A 19,499-nucleotide genomic window follows, 5' to 3' on the forward strand; every position below is an offset into this window, starting at 1 on the left:
ATCTCTAACTCCTTAACTTCCACTTTGACTCTCATCAACTTGTGTATTTTACTGAGTAAATGAAACAGTCTGAATGGACAGACTAGGATTTGTGAGGTCACTGGACAGTTCTGGTTTTAATCACTGGAAATTTGAACTCTGCAAAAAGATGTCTGTAAAAGTCTTCTTAATTCACCACCTCTTTTCTAAAGACTATCAGGTTTCTGTATTTTCCAACCTGGCAAGGAAAGCTTACTGGAGATTGGGCTCTTACAGACATGGTTTAGTGGTGGACTTGGCAGTGTTAGGTTTATGGTTGGTCTCAAAGATCTTAAAGGTCTTTTCCAACCTAAAATACTGTATGATTCTGTGATTTCAGTTTATTTCACTGGTAGTCAGTCTGTCAAGGTTTGTTTTCCAGTTTTGCATATGATTTATTTCTGTTACAACTAGTGGAAGATTCTTTATAATCAGTTTTTCTCCTACACCTCTTTTCTATGATTGCTGTCACGGGTCTTGACACAAAAGTATCAAATACTGTAATGCTTTCATTCTTAAAAATATTGTATTGTATTTTCTGATATGGGTACTAAGTACGAGGTAGACACCTAAGCTTCATTCATTCCATAATAAAGACAAAGGTATTTTCCTTTTAAATTGAAGTACGCTTCTTTATTTTATACTTCATTAAACTTTTTCTATTTTGGTATATTTTGAAAAAAGCTGTTTTAGATATATTCATCAAATCTACCATACAGTCTGTTTATCTGAATCAAAATGTGAATTAAATCAGTGCTTTTGACTTCTATCTGGTAATATTTTATTGATTTTGTGTTTATTCACTCTTTCTTTCTCATTTTCTTTCTTTTTTCTTTTTTTTTTTTTTTAAATAATATCAAATTTAGAAACATTTGGATAAGTTCTACAACCGGTGTACTTTTCTGCCCTGTCATTTTTTGCTTGATATGATACTGAATAAAATAGAGCACTGACTTAATCATTCTATTGCTAGCACTGTTCTGTGTAAGAAAGACTATTGTATTTAGTAAGACAAATATACTACAAGGCAGTCTGCTGCAGTGGGCAAAAAATACTTTCCTTCTTTTTCCTATTTTTGCAGTGATAAGGGAACACCTGCTGTTCCTTATTTAGGACATAAAAATGCAAACTGAGTTAATCCTTCCAGTAATTATTATTTCCTTTTGAGATTGTTCCACATCCCTTGCCGAGTGATGAGAACTGTTCTTAGCTACCTTGTTAAAACAAAGATGCAATATAATCACAAAATCACTGTCAGCCTCCTGAGTGTCCTTCACACCTTTCTGAAACTTGTCGGAAATCTTCCACTTCCCCCTGGATTGCTTTCACATTATGTTATGAAGATTGATTTTGTGCCTTTTGGGGTAAGGTTTAGATAAATCTTTGTCCAAGCTGTAAAGTCTGCAAATACTTTTGGGGCAAGCACTGTGAACTGCTACACAGAATCAAACAACAAGAGATCATCAGAAGATTGTCTTGAGAAGTAGGAAAAAGTCATTATTTTAAGCCGAGCTTCATATTTGACTCTTTTAGCATGTGAAAACTACAGAAGTACAATCTTCTGTGTGGGGAATTGCTGTAAAACAAAGTTAGCTTTTATTGAGGTTGATTTGGATGTAACATGAGGAACAGATTAGACAGAAGTTTTATGCAGATTCATGAGATTCTTCTCTGCCCAGCCTTGGCATGTGATTTTTCAGTAACTGCATGCCAATTATGCCCTTATTGCCACATCTTTTCCTGCCTAGTGACATGTCTTTGAGATCTCTTGCTCAAGTTTTTAAACTGAGTGATTAAACTAGGGTTGTTTTATGGTGCAAAAAAATAATAGCAGGTGAAAATACCTTAGAAAGAAAAAAACATTTTTAGTGTGAAATTCTCCATAAAAATCTCAGTATTGAAATACTTTCTTGAAGGATTTATTGATCTTTATTGAACAAAATTGTCAGCACTAAGTGCTGTGAGATTTTGCTGGAAAGGAGTCATAAAGTATTTAACACTTGCTGTTGATCCAAATGTTCAGCAGGGCAATAATTTTTCTTTTGGATTTAGTGAGCGCTCTGTTGGTGAACAGGGGAAGAGAACAGCTAGAGTAAAGCTGCCTGGGCAGCTTTCAAAATAACAAAAAAATTATTTACAATCACCTGGTCTGTCCTGTCCTTTTTTTCCTTTTTTTTTTACTATTATAGTTTGGGAAAAGGACTGGAAATCAGGTTCATAGGTGTTGGCTGTGGCTGTGGGAGGCAGGACATCCAAGTGGAGCTTTGTCTGGTGGCTAGGCAAATTCCAGCTGTTGCTAGGATAGCATCTGCTCTCTGAACGGCTTTCCCAGGACTTTTGTGAGAGTGAGGAGAGGTTATGTCTGCTGTTTAGAAAAGATTAAGTAATATGTGGCAGTGAAGGGTTGCCGTGTTTTCAGTGGTTTCAAGCACTTACGCTGAGTGCTGCCTTGACTTCAGGTTGTTGATGCTCCTAAGCCAGGAGCCATCAGTCTGTCTCAGTGGTGTTGGATGAGGCACAGTCACGGATTTTAAATGCATTCATAGAAGGCGGCCCTATCACTGTTGTAGCTGTCCATTACAGAGGAAAGATTGCAGCATTCAGGGTTCTCACTTGTGAGATGCAGAGAATTTTAAATGCTTCCCTGGGCATATCATACTCACATATCTGTGAGTAACTACCAGCTGCTGTCAGCCCTCTAACCTTCCTCCGCTAGGTGGATCATATACATCTTTTGATCCACAGACATATGTGGATCAATGTCATCCTGAATTTTTGAGTGACAGGATGTCCCAGATGTTGTAAAAATCTTCCTGATGTGCTACATTCCAATTTGGAAAAGAACACACCCCAGCAGATCACCCAAGAAAGATTGCTGACTACTGTCATATACATCATGTTTCTGCTAGTATTTAGTGATATAAAGCTGATTTCCAGTCCTTTTCACGACCTGTAAATAAAAAACCCCCACAATTTTTTTTTGCTATGTTGAAAACTTCCCAATCTGTACTGTGAAGAAGCCAAGGTTGTTTAATACTATATTCCATAGACAGCCAGAAGAAGCTCTGATATACTGATTTGCCATTTTATTCTAGTTAAGAAAATATAATACAAATACACATGTATTTTTAGAGATTATGTCTCTCTCTGTCCCTCTTTTTCTCTCTATATAAATAGATTTCTTTTATATACTTTACTCTCATCAAAACGAACCCAGTGTATGGGGTAGGGAACTCTAGAACTGAGTCACCAGTATTCATTATTTATTTTCATCTAATATCTATAATTAAACTTATTTGAGGTTCTTTTTCTGTGATTATACAGAATTGGTATAAGCACATTTAGTGCCACTGAATGTTTCAGGGACTAACAAGCCTTCTGCTACACTGAGCAGTTTTATCCTCTGCAGCTCACTGTTTGTTTGTGCTTTGCACCTAGTAACTTCTGTGGTTAAAATTAGAACTTATGTCCTTTCCATTAATATCTGTCAACTACCCACCCTGCTCACCAACAGGTGAGCACCACCAACAGGAAAATCTTTATATTTTTTCCTGTTGTGTGGTGATATGAGGTAAATCTAAGCTAAGTTGTGGCTTAGAATCTACTGACCTCCTGCTATTAATACCAACCCCCAGCCATAACTTGGGAATTGTGGCTGATGTGAAGTCCTCCTCCTCTCCTCAGTCACCACTGTATCAGCTGACCTGAGGTGGATTTGGTTTGTTTCATAAGTGTATCTATGTTTGCTTTGCTTGAAGTCTTTAATATTTCATTTCTGTTGTGGTTTTAATCCCAGCTGGCAACTAAGTACCACACATCTGCTTGCTCACTCTGCGCCCCTTCCCAGTTGGATAGAGAGGAGAATCAGAAAAAGGCAAAACATGTAGGTTGAGATAAGAATATAACTGCTATAAAGTAAATTATAATAACGATGACAATAATAATAATAACACTATACGAGATACTAAGAAAATTAACTCTATTCCAACAGAAACAAGGGCAACTCCTAATCTTAGCAGTGGATAGATAAGATAAAGTGCCTACTTTCTTTATTCATATTTACTGTTTCCTACAATGAATGGTCCTATCAGCTTTGGTGTAATTGCTTGTGGACTGTAAATAAGCATACTTATAAATAACTTGTAAATAAATATACAAGAATTTCCCAGAGGTAAGAAGCACAATGATGAGAGAATAAATCATCAGCTCCAAGTAAAAAAAACTTCTGCAGTTAGGTGGTCATTTTATGTACAGCAGTCAACCCATCTTTTTCAGTCTCTGTAGAAAAACTACACATTCCATCATCAAATATTTATCTGTAAACACTGAGATGAAGACATATGCATTGCACTGAAATTATGGAAGTTTTTTATCAATTAAATAGAGCTGTTATTATCAGGTTTTTTTCCCTACCCTTTCTATGCCATCCTGAAGAGAAACATCCACAAAAAGTGATGTATACAAAGGTGTTAACTAACAGCTCAGATGAAGTCGGAAAACATTGATCACGTTTGATCAACAACAGTTTAGACTGGAGCATGTTGGTAAAAAAAAAACCTTTGTGAGACCTGCTTTCCTCCAAAATTGCAGAGAAAGTGGAGTGATTCTTACGCAAGTAGATGATTCACACAGTGAAATATTGAGAACCCTAGCTAGAATCAAAAAGAAGCCTCTTCCTGGCTCCAGATGACTATAAAAATCAGAAATGTTAAGCTGAGTTGAGGTCAGTCCCTTTACAACCTCAGAGGTTGGGATTTGAGGTTCCATGTCTAAAATGGATTTTATTATTTTTTTAAGAAGTATAACTTAGTTTAAAAAATTTACAAGACCTATGAATAAAATGCAACTTGAGTGCTGAAGTACATAGTGAAAGTCATATAACTATGGAGGATGGATAACTATGGGTAGGCTAACAGATGGAATTAATGGAGCTCAGTCCTCTTAAAAGTATGTTGTGTCTTTTACTTAAACAGTCAATAGAAGTCTGGCCAGTTTATGAGGTATCTAGCATCCACTGGACTCTGAGGTGCTACTTTGTGGCCAGGCAGTAACGGAATACTTGAAATTTTCTTTAATTCTCCTCTGCTGGAGATCTGGCCCTTAAAGGTACTCTCTATATGCACTTAATTTAATTAAATACTGCCTTTTTCCATGATGAGAAGCAGATTTTCCTGTTCACAATCCCTCAGCTACTGCTGTGCAACCTTGCTGCGTGCAGCTGGGTCCTACAGCCACGGCCCAGGTTATTGCTGGGATGTGCCACTGTGCAGCTGGAGCAGGCAGGGACACTTCAGGCACACTTCTGCTGCAACTTAGAACTGGCACCATTTGTTTGAAGCCCAAGGTGATGGTTTGAGTTAAAATCACTAAATGGGAGGCAATCCCAATTGAAATGGGAATCATTCTGTCTCTTTACTGTCCTTACTCACCCCAAGTATTTAATTTGTAGTTGTGGTTAAAAATAGAAGAGATAATTCAAGATTCGGTTCTGGAGAGAGACTCCTCAAGTTTTGGGTTCTGAATTTAGAAGAAAAAGAGAACAACTCATAGGTGAAGGTGTTTGAAGGTGTTCTCTAGATGTTTGAGTAAAATCCTCTTCACATGGGTCCCCAACCTCCCATTAACATAGCACCAAGACTCATTTTGTGAAATCCTGATCTGCAAGAACAGTGCTTTCAGAGCCACTACCCCCAGGAGCCAAGAGCAAAGAGGTTTATTTGCTTCCCCTGGCATGTTTGGAATTACAGAGACCTTTGCATGGATAAGATTGATGGATGTCTCACTGAGGATTTTGTTGTTAACTTCACTTAAAGAATTTTCCTTCACCTGGGGATCACTCTGATAAATTTTATTGCAGGAGAAAAGAGTTTGGTAAACTGATATTTGACATTTTATTCCCATAGCAACTTCCCTCAGAGAGCCTTCCAGGTCAGTTATTAATGAGGTTATTTTCATAGAAACTCTGAGGGAGGTGAATATTCCCACTTTCCAGCTGAAAAGAATGCTTCATAATCTATTATGTGTATCCTGATCTCACAGGGAAGTCTATTACAGTAAAGTGAAATTTAGATTTTCTATATTGTAGCAATACATTTTCACAAGGAGTATCTTTTCTGCTTCTTATACCTGTCAACCTGTTTCTCTTTGCAATGATTTCAGAGATTGTTCCTGTCAGCTCATCCATAAGTGAACAACATGGTCAATCAGAAACTCTCTTTTCTCAACAAAAACAAATGTTTTTTCACTTACCAAAAGTCTTAAATTTTGCATTGGAGCAGGTCCTGGGACTTTTCTCCTTAGTTTCAATGTCAATGTCTTTTGAAAGAGCTATGAAAATCATGAAGACTCACAGAGGCTTCCCTGCTATTCACTGGCTGTGATAAGGTCCAGTACATCAATTCAATTGTTCCTTGATGACTTCTGATGTTTCCAGTGGTGCTATTAAGTTATCAGAACCAAATCTCTGTCCTGTCACAAAACAAAACTGTTTTCATTGCCACAAAAAGGGATCTTTAATTGACACTTTCACTGGTCTTAAAATAAAAATAATTCACTGACTTGTGAGTTTATAATAGTAAAATTCTATAAATTGCTGGTTATAATAGGATACATGGATGAGAAGTTCCAATTACTTTCCACTAAGCCAAGTGAGTCAATGAAAAGAAACCTTTCTACTGGAAAATAGGTTACCTGATTATATGCTAACAGAATGTAGAAGCAGACAAATCAGCTTTGTTATGATAAACTAACCTATGGTTATACTGAAGATTTGACACTGCCTGACTAAATCCTGGTCATTTCTGTGTGACAGTGAGGTCAGGACTATGGACTTAAAGCAGTTTCATTGTTAGCCAATGCATCAAACCTAATAATAACCTAATAATGGCAGTTATTCATGTCACATAGTTTCAGTGCCAGTCTAAATATGGAGAGACTTGTGTTCTTTCACAGAATCATGGAATGATGTGGCCATTTTTATGTGGCCACCTTCATGTGACCAGTCAAACCAAATCCTGTGTGCAAGAAGTGAACATACCTACCACACTGTGTGTTATTTTCAACTACTAGCAAATCTTTTCTGAGCTTCAGGATTGTGTTAACCAGGCTCTGGTCATTTCCAGACATCAATATCTGTTATTTAGCAAAGGTGAGGATTGTTACCATATTTCAGTCTATCCAGAGGAACACCTGACCTCTGATGGTTATTTTTCCTAGCACTGAGTCATACATCAATATGTAAAACCCCTGACAGCCGCTACAGGCTTTTCACAACAATTTGTTACTATTTGCTCTTTGTTGAAAAAGAGTGGTAGATTTGGCACTCCAAATTCCTTTCACTTTTCTGTTAAATCTAACAGTAAAAGCCCATGTCTTTGGAGTCCAATTGTTTGGGGTTTTTTAAGCTCAGCTGATGGATGTTTAACCAGACATCATAACAGAGGGTAATGAGATGTTGAAAAGGTCTGCTTTAAAATTATGCTGCTGAAGGATTACACTAAATTGACCCACACGATCGAGACCATCTAGGCTGACAGCCCATCATAAGCATTCAAATTCTCGCTCTCTGTCCATGGTATCACATTTTCAGACTGATCAGATCAGTGACCCTCCACCTCCATGGGCATGGAAGTAGCATTGAAAGAGTGTCATTTGTGGTTACCCTGCAGAGTCAGCTCTGCACGTATCTCTCTTCTTAGTCACAGTCTGAGTCTTTCCCACTTTGTGCCTTCACTATGTGCTAGTTCTATCCCTTTCTGAACTTGCCTTTCAGTTGATGGTATCTTGGGATAGGAATTATTATAAATTTAATTGACTTTTTGCAGTGTTATCTTCCATTCATGCTTGCCACTGTCATATTTTGTCTCTTTTTCCTTTTAAGCTGTCTCAGCTGCTGCTGTTTCAAATCTTAGGTATTTGTCAAGGGAGCTTCACCTTGGTAATTGCCTGTACCATTAGTCATCATCAGGATTTCTGAAGATCTTCCATTATCCCAAAAAAAAGACAACTAAAACATATCATTGTCTGTGCTAATTTTTTTGCTGCTCACATCATCTGTGGTGACATTAAACAGATAGTCATTCTTTTGTACTGCACTGCTGAGGACATGCTATGAATTTGGCCTTGATCCCTACTAGATTGTCCAGCTGACTTTTTGCAATGATAACACACATTTCATGTTCCTTGTATCTTCTGCCAAGCTCTGATAGCAATATTTGACCTTCCTTTTGTTTTTTAATAAGAAACAATTTAAAATTAATTAATTTAAATTATTAACTTTGCCTTCAAATAATAGTAATTGAACTTTAGTCTGTATTAGCTTAAATCTTCTGACATAGGTTGCTTATTATTATTCCTACTTATTTGCATCAAGTTAATTGGTTGCCTTCTTGGAATCGCCAACAAAGTCAAAAGACCTGCTGAGCAGGTAATTTTAAATTTTTCTTTATCTTTATTGCCTGTGCTCACTTATGTGTGAGGAAAAATGCAAATATTGCTGTCAGTATATATTGACATGGCAGGGATCAGAGTTTGATCTCTACTGTGATATAAAACAATCCCTGTTAAAGTAAAATACATAAATTCTGTACTAGTAAGCACTGTAACTTCCCTGTGAAGGTGACCATCTCATTGCACTGCCCTTGAAACTTGACTTCCAACCAAGTCAGCACTGTAGGTGTATAATAAGGTGCCACAATCAGCTTAATCCAGTCTAAACATCCATACTGCCATCAAAAGGGGTGCTTGTGATCTCCTCTGTTCCTGCTGTCTGCAGCGTGCCAGACATGGTGTCTTTGTGACTGCCTCATTTTCTTCTCAGTTTTTCAAAGAACAAGTTTTTTACCTGGATGATCATGTGCTCTTGTCATAACATCATATGAAAAGGATCATAAAGGGCTAAAATACAGTGTCAGTGAGGTGATCTTTGAGAGAAATTTGGTATGGTATAGGGCCTAAAGCATATGTTTCTGATGTTGGGAAATATAAATATTGTCTACTTCCTCTCATTATTAGGCTGCATGAAAATACAGCCTAAAATAGAAGTCTTTCCTGTGTAAAGCCAAAAGGAAAATGAGAAGTAGAATTTCTTGAAATGTTCTCGTTTCAGAAGAAAAGTATCAGAAATGCACATACTCTATATGGACACAGACAGCAATAATAGTGAAGCAGAAACCATCAGGAATCAATACTCAGAAATTTTTCATTTCAGCTGAGATGAGTGAAGACCTTTTGATTTTGTAGTTCTTTTGCTTCCTTCTCCAATAAAAAAGAGGAAAAATGGAAAGAAGGCACAAAGCAAAAAGATGAGAAAGACTCCAAAACTAGGTAACTTTCTGTTTGCTTTCATTGGAGCTGAAATCACATCCTTACTCAAAAGAACAGAACTTTCATATTGCTTTGTATCCTTCAGAAAGAGATTATTTATTTTAAAGAATAGTTTTTCCTCTCACCTCTTCCTGCATATGCTCACACAAAGCATCACAGGCAAGAATTGGCTTTTCAATTGCTCTTTTTTTTCCCCAGCCACCTGAGAGTACTGCTGTATGCCTCTGAAACAGAGTAACCTGTCTGAAGACAGGGGCAGCACACAAAAATCTCCAATTAGGAATTGTTATGGTAAAAATGTGGACTAGTTTTAAAGAGGCATAAAGACAAGAAAAGTAACTTTATTTTTTAATCTAATGATCCCAAGAAACACTGCAGGAGAGATATGAAGTCACAAGAGATCTTCTGATCAGTACAATTAATCTTTGCTAGTAAACACCTATTTGTGCTCAATCCTTCAGAAAGAATAGCTAATTTCATCCAATCTGTGTTAAAATTCTTGTGGAGCAAAGCAGCAGCTAAACATCCCCACACCTTCCACAGAGCAACAATTTTTTTGTTTTTTCACAGGATAAAAATAACAGCAACCCCTGGAGTCATTGGTGCTTCTGGTGAAGCTCTTACTAAGGCTACCACAGGGCAACCTTTCAGTCGACTTTGGGCAAAAGCTAATGACTGTGCTCTTAGATCAAAATCCTGCTGCAGTTTACAGCTGTAATGCTCTGTGCTGACTTCAGTGGCTGGCAGACAAATCCCTCCCAGTGACTCATGGAAGTTGACACTGACATCCCTAAAAACATCAGATGTCTTTTCTTGATTTTCGGTTTGGTGATAGACCTCTAACTTCTCAGACAAGGTCTGGAGACTGTGGGATGGCACTGAGGAGTTTCAGTTTAAACTTCCCTCAGAGAAAAGTTGTAATGATTTGCAGCCTGTTCTACTTGTCAAAGGAGCAAACTTTGTTTTACAGGCTTCAGGTAGCTGCCTGATATATTTTTCAGAATAGATGTATTTAATGACAGTATCATTTTAATTTGGCTTATTGGGGGTAAGCAGCTCTGGAGAGAAATTTTCATTTGATCCTGGGTTCAAACAGATTCTTCTTTACCAAGGAGTTGCAGTTCCCTTGTGAATGCAAAATCTCATGTTGGTTTTTTTTGCAGCTTTTACAGAATAGCATTAGAAATACAATTATGTTCTTTTACAGAATTAAAAGGGAAGAAGAGTTTGAGAATCAGTCCTAGTATCTTTTTTGCTTAGCAGCTTGGTAACTTTCAAATGCTAATTTTCTTTAGAATTTCAATGTTACTTCTGGTTCTGGCAACACATGCCTGTTTCTCTAACAGTGTAAATTATTAGCTGATTCACCAAATTCTTCTAGTCTGTTTTTATAGCCTTTTGAAAAATGGTAGGCTGTTGTAGTTCTTTCCAGTATTCATTTCAACTAACACATTCAGAAAACTCCCCAGCCATTTAGGGAAAACCCCACTCTCTTTAACGATGTGATGTGAGGTGGATTTCATTAATTACAGTGTAGAACCCCATGATGCTGGCACTGCTTTTGATGAACAAACCATGCATGGTCTAAATACTCTGTGAATTTCATCAAATGTGTAGCTAAATTGCATGTGAAGTACTGCATTGTAGGAGGATTGACATAAGGAAATCAGAATGTCTGTAATGCATCACAGCAGATGTTCTTTAGCCTACTCTTTTATCTATGGTATCAGTTATTTATTGATAGAATATAGAAATAAGAAAGGTATAAATAAAATCACATTGTTGGTTTTCTAATAAAATCACATTGTTGGTTTTCTAACACCCTGGTACTGAGGTTTTCTCCCCACTTTAAGAAGGGAAAAGGTTTCTTCGCCTATGTTTTGTTTGAAATGTGACATAGATGGAAGATAACAAGAAACTCTGTCACCCTGTTTTCTTTTTTTTTTTTGAATCAGACCTTTCCTCTGAAAACAATTTTAATGAATAATTAAACTTGTTGCCAAATCAAAATGCTGTTATTTTCCTTGACAAAAATTAAGCCTTATGCTGGGAAAACAAAGCTGGTTTTGAAAGTTTGAATGGAATTCAAGTTTACCTTTCCAGATTTCCTTCTGGCACAGTTCAAAGCTGGACTACATTTCTGTGATATGACGCTTCTTCAAAGGTATTGGAATCAGATTCTTGTATCCCCTTCTGTAGATCCAAATCTTGTACCTGTTTACAACTCCTGTAGCCCAACAGGCCACCAGCTCAGAGGGAACAAAGCACATACCATGAAAGTGCTGTGAGGACACCCATGAAAGGGAGATGTAGCCCAGCCAACGATCCCATCCTGCAGGTGGCTTCACAAGGAAGCAAAACACAGAAATAAGCTGTTCTGAAAAAGCCACTATGGATCAGTCAAGAGTTCTGAAATGAAAGTCTTTTGATAATACAGGAATGTTTCATTTTGACTGAAGAAAGTGAAGTATGCAAACATGATAAGACTGAAATGCATTGTAAAGTTCAAAACAAAATTAGCCGAATTTTAAATAAAATTTGTTTGGCATGCATACAAAGATCTTAAATTCTTTCTAATTGCAAATAAAGTCTGAATAATTATTAAAAAATTAACATAATTAGTTTATATTGAGACTAAAACACTCATTAATCATGAAGAATTGAGACATTGTGATGCAATTTAAATACAAAGCCCCTAAATATCATGATTCATCATTAGTGAGATAAAACCAGCTCTGAAACTTCTTTTTTGTTATGTATCTCTTTCTAGCTAGTAAGTTTCCCAGTCAAATAATGTATAGCAATGTCCCATTTTACTCAGAAACTTATGAAGCTATGCAGATTTGTGCTCTGTTCACTTCAAAGACGTGCCTGGCTTTATCATTCTGTCAGCAGAAATTAATTTCTGCCTTAATTTAAGAAGTGTCTTTCTTCACTAATGCACTTACTGTGAACAGAGCATGATGGAATGTGACTCCTTATGACTACCCAAACCATTTTATGACCCTTTACTTAATTTTTAGGCACTGTTCATGTTTGTCCTATCTATGACCATTCAAGCAGGGGGTTTTATTATGACTATTGAATATATATGACTGTGTCTACTTGGTTACTCATCTTATGTGTTTTGTGTGGAAGGACAGTAAAAATTTTAACAAGATCTGATGGCTGCTAAGATTTGTTGAGGTTCTGTCAGCACAGCCTGTGGCTCTCCCTACAGAAGGCTGGAACATCTGAAAAGTAGACAGACACAGAAAGAAGATGGCAGAACTAGTCTGAAATCCTAATAGCAGTGCTATCCAGTGAGTCTCAGATCAAACCATACAAGCCAAATCTAGAAGGAAATTCGATTTAGTTATTATTCTGTTTTCCTGATTCACAGAAACAGGAAGCATTAAACCACCCCAAAACAGACCTGCAAGACAGTGCTCAGACTTAAATAAAAATCTATTTTCTTGGCTAATGCCCATATCTCCTTGTTTCTGTTTTCTCTTGAGATCAGTGAGAATGAAGCTCGACGTGTTGAAATGCTCGTGTTAAAAATATGGCTTTACTGTACACCTCCTAATGCCTTAGTCCTCGTGTTCTGGTTTTGGCTACTCCCAGACAGTCCAAATAAATCAGTGGGACTCATCCAGGGAAGGAGAGTTTGTATTTAGCTTATCAAGTTCTTCCAGAAAGGCCTCTACATTTTTTTTATTCTGCAGAGCATGTGTATGTCTGTGCTTTGGCCACATTCGATTGCATATTTTCTCTAGAAGAAACAAAGTTCTTTCAGGTGATGGTTATTGAGTGTATTTGGACTAATCACATATACATGCAGCAAATATTCCTCAGCTGCAGTGAGAAAACAGATGTCAGCTCTATCTAGAATCCACCCAATATTCATATTGCCTCTTTAGTTAAATGTAATCTGTGCCTGAACAAATGATGTGTGACATGAGAATATTTTAAACCAGTAAAACTACAAGCGAAAGGGTAAAAATGTTATGTTCCTTTGTGAGATCATAAATCAAATACATAATACATAATGGTCTGTTGTTGATGTAACTTTTTTTTTTTTGGTTCAAGTAAACATAGCATTTGTGAATAATGCAGCAGAGGTGAATGCTTATAAAATACTTTGTTGTTTTAACATATATCATTATGTATATAGTTCTGGTTAAAAAAAGAATAGGCATTTCCACTACAACTATCCAGTGTTTTTGCTGGGTGGTTGTAAAACCCATTAGTCTGTGATGTGAATATTTTCCCCAAAGTATACTTTATCCTCAGGGAGCGGTGGAGCAAGAAATATTTATTTTATCTTTCACTAGAAAGTTTTATACCAAATATCTGCTCCATCAGGGCTCATGCAGTTCGGAAGAGGTGCCTGAGAATGTGTGGTATGAAGTGGAAGCCAGGTTCTGTTCTCAGCTCTACCACAACGTGCTGTGTGGGGTTTGAATCAGTCTACTGATTTCTGTACCTCCGCTTCCACAGTGGTGAAGACTTCTCACACTTTAAAAATGGCTTTCATTCTTCACAGTGCTTTTATAAAGCACTATTACCTGAATTGGCTCTTACTACTCTCCCAATTCTTTGTGTGTCTGAGCTCTAAGGTATTCCCTATACCTAATTTTACAGCTGCTTGGTGATGGAATCATTCTTTTTTTCTACAGACAGTGGCAGAAAATATTGGAGCACTTGTCTAAGGTCACATGAGAAGACTGTGGCAGTAGAGGGGTTCCTGTGTATAATTCAGTCACAAACCACTGCACCATCCTTCTAGATATTCCTGATCATTTTTGACTACACTAATATATTTGACCAGGTATCTGTAATGGTTAGGACCACGTTTTTTTGTTTTTCATGGCAAGCAGGATGAAACCTTTAATTCAGTTGTGATTCCTGTTACCATCATCTGGCTTTTATTTGTTCAAGATCAAACTACTCTACATGGGGCTAATTCGAAACTATGATTCTAATCCAAGTAAAGTACACTTGTGCTAAAAGTTGTTAATAGAGAGTCAAGTCTGTGCAATGGAATGAATTTAAGGTTTATTTGAGTATGACTAAATTGAAAGCAACAAAATATTTATATGTATATATACAGCACGTTGCTGAAATTAACGTGCATCCATTGCTCTGATACTGTAACATGAAACAGATGTCATAAATGCTGATCTATTTTGTTTCTTAGTTAGCAAAATATCTGATTTATTCCATATTCCTTCTTAGTTTTGAATTAACGGTGGCTTTTTAAGGGATGAAGGTGGGAGATGTAGTAGGAGAGATTATAATACTTGGTTTTTCCAAACTGGTGGAAATCAAAGACACTGGAAAGAAAGTCTCTCATAGTGATGTTAGTAAGTTTCATTCTGTGGGTATACTTGTATGAAAAATTACCTGAAGACAATACAAACAAATTTTGTTTTCTGAAAACTGTTCATATTCTTAGACTCAAATTCAGAGCTGATGTATAAGACCTCCAAAGTATGGTGTGGTATAAAAATGAAGGTGCTCAAAGAGTTGGAAAATATATTTTTTTCTCTTGAGTAAAAGGTACAAAGAAAGCTATTTTCAAAAGAGTAATACTCATATTACTGATACAGAAGAAAATGTCCTTCTACCAGCCACACCATTATCTCAGTGGGGCTTTGCACTAGAAAAATGTCATTAGCTGTAAAACCAGGCACCAAAAGAACTACACATGCCATGTTTTGGAGGACAAGAATTTAACACTTGTGGTCTCCTCATTGCACAGAGGAAATGGCAGTGTCTGACCTTGATGATATTTTCAACATTGGAAGTGACAGAGGTCATGATGAGCTGTAATTCTTCTCAGAGTAAGTGGTGATATTTTGGCATTGAATTTGCACCAAAAATAAGGACAGAAAAGCACATATAGAACCTGAAAAAAAACTTTAGAGGAACAAAATTAGACAAAAGTTTTGAGACGGTGAAAATAAAAACATTTGAGGAAAACACCTGAGGTGTTTGGCTAATGTAGTAGCAAGGTGGCAGTGAACTTAGCTCAAGCCTTCACTATTTTCAGAGCTGTGCTGCTCTGTTCTAGATGGGACTGTTGCTTAAAGCATCTTAGTTTTACTCAATGAGTTTAGTATTGGTCTCAGCTGCAAGGTAGCCCATTTGTTATTCTTTCCTAATATCCCAAGAGAGGAACTTCCTCAGTTTGTGAATCTGCAATGTTGTATGTTTGAATGATCAAAAGAGACTGAGTTGTCTCACTTTAGTGAATTATTGTTTTCCAGAGAACCACAATGGCTGCAAGTGGCTTGCTCATTTTAGATGCAGGTTCAGGCATGTTTACATATTTCCTCAGTCATTTAAAATTGTCTTTATTTTCTCTTCAAAAAATGTGTTACAATCATTGTACCTTAATTTAAATAAGGCTTATGGCACTGTTAGCTACAGAAAGAAAATAATCTTTTTTTTCTTAATGAAGATATGAAAATGTAACATCCCACTTTCTATCCAAGTTAAGCACAGAAATTAAGAAAATTTGATCAGCTGTTGTGGCTATGATTTTTAACCACTTATTTACCTTACTAATAATCCATCTTCAATTCCATGGTCTTGTGCCTCATTTAATAATTTCATTCTTATGGAAGTGCAATTTAAATTAAATCCAATTTAAAAATTAAGTTTTTCTAGTCATTCAGAGCAACAAACACGGGAAAGAAGGAAGTACAGAGAACTAGAATAGAAGTTATATGGACAATAAAAAATGTCCTTTTCATAGCTAAAGATAAATGCTTAATCTTAGTTTTACAAAAACAGAATAATTCTTCAAACTGATGTATTTCAAAACATGTCAGGTTTCAGAATATAATATAGTCAAGTATTACTGAAATGTGGCTTGACTCAAATTGAGATAATTACAGACTGTTGCAACAATTTTTCACTTGTTTTGGGAACTGGACTCAGCTGAATGTCTGCAAGGTAAAGAACAAATTCAAAATAAGCTTTTTTTAAGGAATGTTCTTGTTAAAAAATTTAGCAAAATAAGCAGGAAACACGAGAAAGTTTGAAAACACAGGAGTGACACAGAAAACACCAGCATGCTGTGCTGAATTTTTGGATGATTTTTTCCTATCAAAGCAATTAATGACATTAACATGTTGTTTAGGATATTTTCAAAACTGTTTTGAATTCCTACCTAAATTAATGATCATCTTAGACAGCCCAGTCATGCACTTGGGAGGGATGACAGGTGGGAACAGGATTTAAATGGATGTAAGTTTATGTGGAAAGGGGTTTTGCTAAACTGGCTATCTTCTTCATCGGACCAGTACCACCCAGTGAGAGCTACAAGAGAGTGCCCTGCTGGTAAAAACTGTCAGCACAGTTCCCAGCTGCAGGTTGCTGACAGACAATCTCGATTCTCAAACATCTGGGTAACCCTAAATCTTACAGGATTCAGCACAAATAATTTTTTCCTGATTTTCAGTTTCCAAGCAGCTTATATATCCTTTGAAAAGTTTTGCATTTTTATTTCAGTATCCAAATTCTAAAGCTGCTATACTCACCATCTTTGTTTCCTGTAGACTAGAGTCTGCTGCTCTCAGCTCTGTCAGCTCTGGGTTTGATTTGTCTGCAGCAATTACCAGGAAGGTGGTTGCTATAGCTGCACTAATGAAAGGAGCAACCATGTTTCCTTGAAGGCAGCGTAAGCAAGCGTAAATAAACAAATGCTTTGTGGTGTTAGTAGTGTAAATGAGATATTATTGCAACAGGGAAAGTAAGATATTAACCCTTTTTAGAGGCTTGATAGCTATCAACCTTTCAATTTTCTATGCAAAGCTTAGCTTGACATGGTATAATTTTTTGGCAAATACTTGAAGTATTATGAGTTTTATAGGATTTTCTCCTTCATCTTTATGTGAGTCCATTTTCATTGTAGTTATTCTTGTTACCACATTTTTGGGTGGACCTGGAACAGGTTGCTCAGAGAAGCTGGGGCTGCCCCATCCCTGGAAGTGTTCAAGGCCAGGTTGGATGGACTTTGAGAAACTGGTCTAGGGGAAGGTGTCCCTGCCCATGGCAGCAGGGTTGGAATGAGATATCTTTAAGGTCCCTTCCAACCCAAACCATTCTAGGGTTCCATGATTTTTTCCAGTGACAGTCTGTGTCCACAGTTTTGCCAGTTACTGTTACATCAATGACAGGCACATAGGTGAAGGTCCATGGCCAAATCCAGGAACATAAGAAAGTTTTAATTTAAAAAAATCCTGTTAAGTTGCACTGAACTTTGTCATCTCTGGTTCACTGAATTTAGCTCTAAGTGTGATTCTTTTCTGAGAAGTGACTGTAAAAACTGTATCACACATTGTCGTGTTTGTATTTCAGTGGCTTTGCATCAATTTTGTTCAGGATGTTGTTGGAGTTTTTTTAAACTAGATCTACCAATGAAGATTTGAAGGTCATGCTGTGTTTAAACTCATGTAACACCAACAGTAATGGCATTTCTGAGAAATGAAATCTCACTCACCCTCACAGCAAAGCACTTCAGTGTCTAGGACAGTCTGTGCTGTCAGATTTCCTGAAGTGCAAGTAAATCCATGCTACTGCCAAGCTAAAATGGAATCTCTCAAAACAAACTTATGCTACATTTATGAAACAGTCTTACAATATTAGAATTAAGTTTTGCATTAAGGTGGAAAACATTGGAAAGGCTGATCATACTAGCTCACCATGGGACAAGCTTCCATCACTGTAACAAAATATGGGAATTATTCTGAAGAGTGACTACTGTAAAAATGCTAACCATATGTTCTTATGTATCTGTAGGTAGAGGTCGTTACTTACTTGAATTATTCAGTGTCCTTTTAATAGATCTCAGTATTTCTGGAAAATGCTGAGCAGTTTTTGCTAATGGCTGCATAATGCTAACTTGTCTCGTTACTTGGTTAGGACAGAGATATGTTTCTTTCTGGAGATTGTGGACACTGGAGGAATTGGTGCAAGATGAACTGATGGACGAAATGAATGCAGCACATTTTAAAGCAAACTTCCTTTTTGCTAGCTATTAAGTATATTTGGTATTTTAAGAGAAAAATTGAATACCACATGGTAAAAAGATGTTAGTTGGACACACGGGAATTTCTTTTCTTGTCTGATTTCTGATTCTGACTTAGCATGCTACAAACTATTTTCCTTTTCTTCTCTCCTTTATTTTGCAGTTAACTTTGACCACTTCCAAATATTGCGGGCTATTGGGAAAGGGAGTTTTGGAAAGGTAAGAATCAACTTATTTTTAACAGTTAAAAGTTTAATAGGGAATACTTTTGTGGTTTTCTGGCTTGATTAAGGTAAAAGAATATAGGTTTTGTAGCCTTTTCCTTCTTAAAGACATCTGACAACCAGTATGAACTGTCTGACTATTCATTAAAAATATTTCTATTATAATCCATTCAGTAAAATTAATTGAGCAAAAATTATTATACTAATTAATTATCCCCAGTGGAGATTAGCAGAATTTAGAAATCTGTCCTGAAAACAAAAATGAATAAAAAGGTAGGAGCAGACTACTTCTTTAGACTGTCCACCAGAGTGATCTTGTTCTTAAATCTCAGCTTATTTGTGTCTTTAAAATAATTGCAGTATTTTAAAGGCACTTTACATAGATTAAATCCTCTTGGGACTGTATAAACTGACATACACTATAATTATGATCATTGAGTAAATGTTTGTTCAATTCAATAGGATTTTCTGAAACAGAGAAGATTAATGGTTTGTTTACACTTGAGTAGACAACCTTTCTTTCCTATAATAGTGATTATAGCAAGGTTTTAGATTTTAATATGGGTAAATACAAAGCCACAAAGTCAGAGAAAATCATATTTTAAAAATATTAGAAACCATTCCTCACAGGAATACATCTGAAGGTGAAATATAACTGATACTTGATCAGGTAACTGGTCAAACAACAGCTGTCTAGATCTTGATTTCAGCGATTCCTGAGTATATGCCAGCTCAGTGCTGGTGAGGCGCTTCTGTAGTCATGCATTAAGAACACACAAAGGATTTTGCTGGCCTCCAATGCAGAACAATGACTTTAATTTTAGAGAGGCTAGAAATACTTCTTGCAGAACAGCATGGTCCTTCATGGCATGGTCCTTATTCAATTCAGTAATTTTCAAGAGAAACCCTCT

General features: G+C 36.6%; 1 protein-coding gene across 2 annotated transcripts in view; it reads left to right on the plus strand.

The window, feature by feature from the left end:
- STK32B (serine/threonine kinase 32B) overlaps positions 1-19,499 on the plus strand; it is a 162,334-nt gene that overhangs the window by 10,158 nt on the left and 132,677 nt on the right. For both annotated transcript variants that reach the window (XM_039551615.1, XM_039551614.1), the window contains exon 2: positions 18,528-18,583. Coding sequence is in view for 1 of the 2 variants with exons in the window: in XM_039551614.1 (XP_039407548.1) it covers positions 18,528-18,583 (56 nt within the window). In the remaining variant the exon portion in view is untranslated. The remainder of the gene's footprint in view (positions 1-18,527; positions 18,584-19,499) is intronic.

Source organism: Corvus cornix, chromosome 4 (genome assembly GCF_000738735.6).
Source record: "Corvus cornix cornix isolate S_Up_H32 chromosome 4, ASM73873v5, whole genome shotgun sequence".
In the NCBI taxonomy this organism is placed as follows: domain Eukaryota; kingdom Metazoa; phylum Chordata; class Aves; order Passeriformes; family Corvidae; genus Corvus; species Corvus cornix.